This window comes from Leishmania mexicana, chromosome 10, assembly GCF_000234665.1.
Source record: "Leishmania mexicana MHOM/GT/2001/U1103 complete genome, chromosome 10".
NCBI lineage: Eukaryota > Euglenozoa > Kinetoplastea > Trypanosomatida > Trypanosomatidae > Leishmania > Leishmania mexicana.
This window is the reverse complement of record NC_018314.1, coordinates 182,533-189,620: the sequence shown is the minus strand read 5'-3', so window position 1 is coordinate 189,620 and position 7,088 is coordinate 182,533. Positions and strand designations below refer to the sequence as shown.

The window sequence follows — 7,088 nt, the reverse complement described above, 5'->3', positions numbered from 1 at the left end:
CAAAGACGCAGTGAGCGCAAAGAGGTGGAATGCGCAGGTGCATGCGTGCATGCGCTCGCCACGGCACAGCCAGCTTCCGTGGTGGTGGCGGGGGAGCGCGAGGAGGCGAACAGGACGAGCGCTGAGGTGGGAGAGGACGTCGGTCTCGGCGTGTTTCATGTGCGTCGCCATCTCTTGTGGCTCGCGGCATGCTCTGCTGCGCCTATTTCTTCGTCCGGTCGTCGCCTCTTCTTGCTCGTGTGACGTTTTCCTCTGGTCCTGCCCGCGCACCTCTCCGGCTCCAGCCCTTGCCGGTCCTCAATGCTGCGTGCGTGCGTGCGTGTGCTGGGTGCATGGCGACGCCGTCGACAGCGCAGCTGCCCTGTCGCTCCGCTGTGTGCTGCCATTCGGTGGGCGATGATGCACGATGACGTGCGCCCACAAAGTGCGCATTGTTGTCGGGCGAACAGCACAACCGCCGCACCACGAGCGGCGGAGAAAAGGGTAGAAGAGGGAACACAGCGCGAGAAGCAGGCGGCTCCCCCTCCCCTCCCCCGACTGGCGGCATGGAATCACGAGCGAGGCAGAAGGGGGAGCGTGGGGGAGGGGAAGCGTGACGCAACGCAAAGAGGGGATCCGCATAGGTGCGGACAACAGAGCAGCACGAGCACATCACCAAAGTACAAGAAGCCACCTGCCTCTCGCCTGGGCGCTGGCAGGCCACCTATTATGATGGCACGCAGCGTCCAGGCGGTGCCAGGGGGTAGTGCAGAGGGAGGGAGGGAGGGCGCACACCAGCCCGCCTACGTCTGGCCCGCCCGCCGCTTCCAGAGCTGCGAAACAGCTGAGCAGCACAAAGCAGAAAAGATAAATAGAGGCGCACACGGTGCTCTCGACGGCACCGCGAGCCGCCCGATGACCTCAATGATGATCTGTGTCATTGCAAGGCGAATGACCAGGAGCTGAGGGGGCGCAGCCGCGGCACGCACGCACGCACACAGCAGTAGAGGAGGAGAGGGAGGGAGGCGGAGGCTGTGAAACCGTCCCCCTCGTCTTCTCCCCCACAGCACACGCCCAGCTCGGACTCCCATGGTGCACCGTAGAGGACGAGCCACAGCCAAGCATACTAATAATAGCACTCCGACGAACGTGTGCGCCGATGGCCGTTGGCACGAGGACAGACAGCAGCGACCCTTTGTCGCTGCCTTGTCGCCCATGCCCAGCCTCTTCACGCCGTTTCAAGCTAGTGGGCCGCCGCAACTCACGTCGGGAGCCCCCCCAGTCTGCAGCAGCACCAGGGGGAGCTGGTAAGGAGTAGCCGCACCACGAGGAGTGTCACGAGAGAGAGCACCATTCCTAGCAGCAGCGTCGTCGCAGTAGCCAAGGCGGCCACCCTGTCACTCCACCGCTGCATCGCCTCTTTGTCGGCAGCGTCATCGGCGCTGCTGGAGCTGTCGGTGTCGCCTGCAAAGTCCTTGGCAGCTTTGACGTTGCCCTGGCACACCTCCACGTACGGCGGGCACGTGACGTAGCCGCCCTTCTCGAAGGCGTCGCTCACGCTGCTCAACTTAACTCTGAGGCCCGGCGTGCAGTTCACGTAGCCGTTGCTGCCGCGCACCTGGACGCTGTACGTGCGCGTGACCGTGTCGCACTTCACGTTGGCGCACAGGCCGCCGTAGTATCCATCCGCAGCGGTTCTGTTCTTCGGCGTGAAGGCGCCATCGATGCACCGCGCGGTCTCGGAGAAGACGTTGAACGCAGCGAAAAGGTCCGGTGCCGTCGACGCATCCTGATTGCACGAGCCGTCACTGTAGTCAACAACAGTCGGGCAGTAGTCCAGGAATGCCGAGTCGCCCCCGAGGGACGCGTTGGTGAAGTACTGCCAGTACGTCGCCAACGAAGTATTGTATGCTGTTATACCACAAGTTCCGAGGCTCAGACGGTCGGTGGGGCACCGTATGGCGTCCGCACTCTCATTGCAGAACATCGCCGGCCACTTCGTGACGTTCTTCGCCATGCACTTCTCGCTGAGGAAGGCGCAGCCGGCGTTCCGGCCCCACGGCATCGCCTCGGCCTTGCTGAAGTCCGCCTGGTAGAAGCCGAGGTCCTGGAAGACGGCCATGGTCAGGGCGGTGTAGTACCCGGCAGATGCGGCAGGCGCCATGAGCTCGTCCTGCGCGTTGCGCATCTTGATATGCGACCCGGCGGAGCCCGCACCGCCCTGGTCCTCAATCTCCAGATACCACAAGCAGCAGCAGCCGTACTGCTCACGCGCCTTCGCCACCACCGTGCTGCTGGTGATCACCGACACATTAAAGTCCTTGCCGCGAACGTGCGGCACCTCTTGCACGATGCCGACGGCCTCAAAGAATGTGTCGCTGAAGCCCAGCGCGTGCGCCATCTCGTGCGTGACGACACGCGTGACGAGCTGGTCGTACCGCGCCGCAATGTTCGCCGCGGGGATGTTGATGACGCCGACAGCTGGGTGGCCGTCAGGGAACACCTGGCAGGTCATGGCCCACGCCAGCACACTCTCCTCGCTCGGCACGGAGGCGACGTACAGCACGAAGTCGGTGTTGGTCACGCCTTCCGTGATGTGCTCCGGCGGCACCTTGAAGTAGCTGCACACGTCGGCCGCCATGCCCGTCACCTTCCACTTGCCCTGCACCTGCCGCACCTTCAGGCGCTCCCTGTGCAGCTGCAGCGCCTGCGGGACGAGGTGCTTGACGAGGGTGTCGCGCTTCTCGTCGGTGAGGATGTCCTCGGCGGTGCAGGTGACGATGTCGCCGGCGTGGTTGTTGACGCGCTGCCCAACACGAGCGCAGTGGTAGGCGGGGTCGGTGAGGTCTTCGGCGGAGACGGCGATGCGCAGCGCGCCCCAGTTCGCGGCGCGCACAACACCGGGCGACGTGCTGTCCGATAGCGAGTAGTCGAGGGTGCTGGCGTTCTCGACGGGGACCACGGACACGTACGGCAGGCCCACCGCGGACACCGCGCTGGGGGCCATGCGCTGAGCCGCCACCGACTGCAGCACGCGGGCCTGCATCGCGTCGTGGATGCAGCGGTGCTGGGGCGCACCGGCGTGTGCCCACGCGGCCGCGGTGCCGACAGCGACGGTGACTGCGGCGCCGGCAGCCGCGAGGCGCACCAGGCGCGCGGCGACGCAGCGGTGCCGGTGCGTGCTGCTGCTGTCGACGGGCATGGGTCTGCGGGCGCGGGGGCGCTGCGGGCGGTGGGGTGTGGTGGCGAGGGCGAGGGCTTGTGCACGGCGGTGTGCGCGTGCGTGCGGGCGGGGGAGAGGGTATAGCGGGATGGGATGCGCTGGTGGATCTGGGGGAGGGAGGGGACAGGGAGGGGGGAGGCTCCGCGTAGTAGGTGGTGTCTTGTGCGCGCCCGAGTGTGTGTCGAGGATCGCAGCAGGGGAAGGGGACAGGGGCAGAGGGCGATGAGCAGCGACGCCGTCACACAACACGCCACACAGCAGGTCACACACACACACACGCACAAGGGAGGGAGAGGAGACACAGAGCGGAAAGGCAACAAAGACGCAGTGAGCGGCAAGAGGTGGAATGCGCAGGTGCATGCGTGCATGCGCTCGCCACGGCACAGCCAGCTTCCGTGGTGGTGGCGGGGGAGCGCGAGGAGGCGAACAGGACGAGCGCTGAGGTGGGAGAGGACGTCGGTCTCGGCGTGTTTCATGTGCGTCGCCATCTCTTGTGGCTCGCGGCATGCTCTGCTGCGCCTATTTCTTCGTCCGGTCGTCGCCTCTTCTTGCTCGTGTGACGTTTTCCTCTGGTCCTGCCCGCGCACCTCTCCGGCTCCAGCCCTTGCCGGTCCTCAATGCTGCGTGCGTGCGTGCGTGTGCTGGGTGCATGGCGACGCCGTCGACAGCGCAGCTGCCCTGTCGCTCCGCTGTGTGCTGCCATTCGGTGGGCGATGATGCACGATGACGTGCGCCCACAAAGTGCGCATTGTTGTCGGGCGAACAGCACAACCGCCGCACCACGAGCGGCGGAGAAAAGGGTAGAAGAGAGAACACAGCGCGAGAAGCAGGCGGCTCCCCCTCCCCTCCCCCGACTGGCGGCATGGAATCACGAGCGAGGCAGAAGGGGGAGCGTGGGGGAGGGGAAGCGTGACGCAACGCAAAGAGGGGATCCGCATAGGTGCGGACAACAGAGCAGCACGAGCACATCACCAAAGTACAAGAAGCCACCTGCCTCTCGCCTGGGCGCTGGCAGGCCACCTATTATGATGGCACGCAGCGTCCAGGCGGTGCCAGGGGGTAGTGCAGAGGGAGGGAGGGAGGGCGCACACCAGCCCGCCTACGTCTGGCCCGCCCGCCGCTTCCAGAGCTGCGAAACAGCTGAGCAGCACAAAGCAGAAAAGATAAATAGAGGCGCACACGGTGCTCTCGACGGCACCGCGAGCCGCCCGATGACCTCAATGATGATCTGTGTCATTGCAAGGCGAATGACCAAGAGCTGAGGGGGCGCAGCCGCGGCACGCACGCACGCACACAGCAGTAGAGGAGGAGAGGGAGGGAGGCGGAGGCTGTGAAACCGTCCCCCTCGTCTTCTCCCCCACAGCACACGCCCAGCTCGGACTCCCATGGTGCACCGTAGAGGACGAGCCACAGCCAAGCATACTAATAATAGCACTCCGACGAACGTGTGCGCCGATGGCCGTTGGCACGAGGACAGACAGCAGCGACCCTTTGTCGCTGCCTTGTCGCCCATGCCCAGCCTCTTCACGCCGTTTCAAGCTAGTGGGCCGCCGCAACTCACGTCGGGAGCCCCCCCAGTCTGCAGCAGCACCAGGGGGAGCTGGTAAGGAGTAGCCGCACCACGAGGAGTGCCATGAGAGAGAGCACCATTCCTAGCAGCAGCGTCGTCGCAGTAGCCAAGGCGGCCATCCTGTCACTCCACCGCTGCATCGCCTCTTTGTCGGCAGCGTCATCGGCGCTGCTGGAGCTGTCGGTGTCGCCTGCAAAGTCCTTGGCAGCTTTGACGTTGCCCTGGCACACCTCCACGTACGGCGGGCACGTGACGTAGCCGCCCTTCTCGAAGGCGTCGCTCACGCTGCTCAACTTAACTCTGAGGCCCGGCGTGCAGTTGGCGTAGCCGTTGCTGCCGCGCACCTGGACGCTGTACGTGCGCGTGGCCGTGTCGCACTTCACGTTGGCGCACAGGGCGGTGTAGTATCCATCCGCAGCGGTTCTGTTCTTCGGCGTGAAGGCGCCATCGATGCACCGCGCGGCCTCGGAGAAGACGTTGAACGCAGCGAGAAGGTCCGGTGTCGTCGACGCATCCTGATTGCACGAGCCATTCCTGTAGCCAACAACAAACGGGCAGTAGTCCAGGAATGGCGAGTAGCCCCCGAGGGACGCATTGGTGAAGTACTGCCAGTACGTCGCCAACGAAGTATTGTATGCTGTTATACCACAAGTTCCGACTCTCAGACGGTCGGTGGGGCACCGTATGGTGGCCGCACTCTCATTGCAGAACATCGCCGGCCACTTCGTGACGTTCTTCGCCATGCACTTCTCGCTGAGGAAGGCGCAGCGGACGTTCCGGCCCCACGGCATCTCCTCGGCCTTGCTGAAGTCCGCCTGGTAGAAGCCGAGGTCCTGGAAGACGGCCATGGTCAGGGCGGTGTAGTACCCGGCAGATGCGGCAGGCGCCATGAGCTCGTCCTTGGCGTTGCGCATCTTGATATGCGACCCGGCGGAGCCCGCACCGCCCTGGTCCTCAATCTCCAGATACTCCAAGCTGTTGCAGCCGTACTGCTCACGCGCCTTCGCCACCGCCGTGCTGCTGGTGATCACAGCTACTGTAAAGGTCTTGCCGCGTATTCCCGGCACCTCTTGCACGATGCCGACGGCCTCAAAGAATGTGCCGCTGAAGCCCAGCGCGTGCGCCATCTCGTGCGCGACGACACGCGTGACGAGCTGGTCGTACCGCGACGCAATGTTCGCTGCGGGGATGTTGATGACGCCGACAGCTGGGTGGCCGTCAGGGAACACCTGGCAGGTCATGGCCCACGCCAGCACACTCTCCTCGCTCGGCACGGAGGCGACGTACAACACGAAGTCGGTGTTGCTCACGCCTCCGGTGACGTGCGCCGGCGGCACCTTGAAGTAGCTGCACACGTCGGCCGCCATGTCTGTCACCTTCCACTTGCCCTGCACCTGCCGCACCTTCAGGCGCTCCCTGTGCAGCTGCAGCGCCTGCGGGACGAGGTGTTTGACGAGGATGTCGCGCTTCTCGTCGGTGAGGATGTCCTCGGCGGTGCAGACGGCGAAACGGCCGTCGCGCGCGCTGATACGCTGCCCGACACGAGCGCAGTGGTAGGCGGGGTCGGTGAGGTCTTCGGCGGAGACGGCGATGCGCAGCGCGCCCCAGTTCGCGGCGCGCACAACGTTGCGCGGGGTGCCCGTGCTGGGATCGGCGCCGGCAGCGGTGTCCGCGGCGTCGAGAGTCACGTGCGGCAGGCCCACCGCGGACACCGCGCTGGGGGCCATGCGCTGAGCCGCCACCGACTGCCGCACGCGGGCCTGCATCGCGTCGTGGATGCAGCGGTGCTGGGGCGCACCGGCGTGTGCCCACGCGGCCGCGGTGCCGACAGCGACGGTGACTGCGGCGCCGGCAGCCGCGAGGCGCACCAGGCGCGCGGCGACGCAGCGGTTCCGGTGCGTGCTGCTGCTGTCGACGGACATGGCTCTGCGGGTGCGGGGGCGCTGCGGGCGGTGGGGTGTGGTGGCGAGGGCGAGGGCTTGTGCACGGCGGTGTGCGCGTGCGTGCGGGCGGGGGAGAGGGTATAGCGGGATGGGATGCGCTGGTGGATCTGGGGGAGGGAGTGGACAGGGAGGGGGCAAGGGAGGGGGCGAGAGGTGGTGGTGGGGGAGGGAGAGCGGAGAGCGCGTCGGGGCTGGTGGGGAGAAGGGCCGTGGGCGCGTGCGCGCGGGGTCTGTTGGCGTGCTCCCTGGTGCGAGGAGGATGGCACCGCGCCACTCGTCGCACCAGACACGCACCTCGCGGCGCCGCAGGTCGCTCGGGGAAGCGGAGCGAGAGACAGAAAAGAGAGGTGAAAGAGAGGGAGTCGGCGGCACG

General features: G+C 66.0%; 2 protein-coding genes across 2 annotated transcripts; both read right to left on the bottom strand.

Moving 5' to 3' along the window:
• Nucleotides 1-1,240: 1,240 nt before the first annotated feature.
• Nucleotides 1,241-3,181, bottom strand: LMXM_10_0465 (GP63, leishmanolysin; the record flags this gene model as incomplete). The annotated part of the gene is made up of 1 exon (XM_003872836.1): nucleotides 1,241-3,181. One exon carries the CDS (start codon nucleotides 3,179-3,181, stop codon nucleotides 1,241-1,243), a length of 1,941 nt encoding a protein of 646 aa, XP_003872885.1.
• A 1,578-nt stretch (nucleotides 3,182-4,759) lies between these two features.
• On the bottom strand, nucleotides 4,760-6,694 carry LMXM_10_0405 (GP63, leishmanolysin; the record flags this gene model as incomplete). Its single annotated transcript, XM_003872835.1, has 1 exon — nucleotides 4,760-6,694. The coding sequence occupies one exon, from the start codon at nucleotides 6,692-6,694 to the stop codon at nucleotides 4,760-4,762; it is 1,935 nt and encodes a 644-aa protein (XP_003872884.1).
• Between the last annotated feature and the right edge of the window lie 394 nt (nucleotides 6,695-7,088).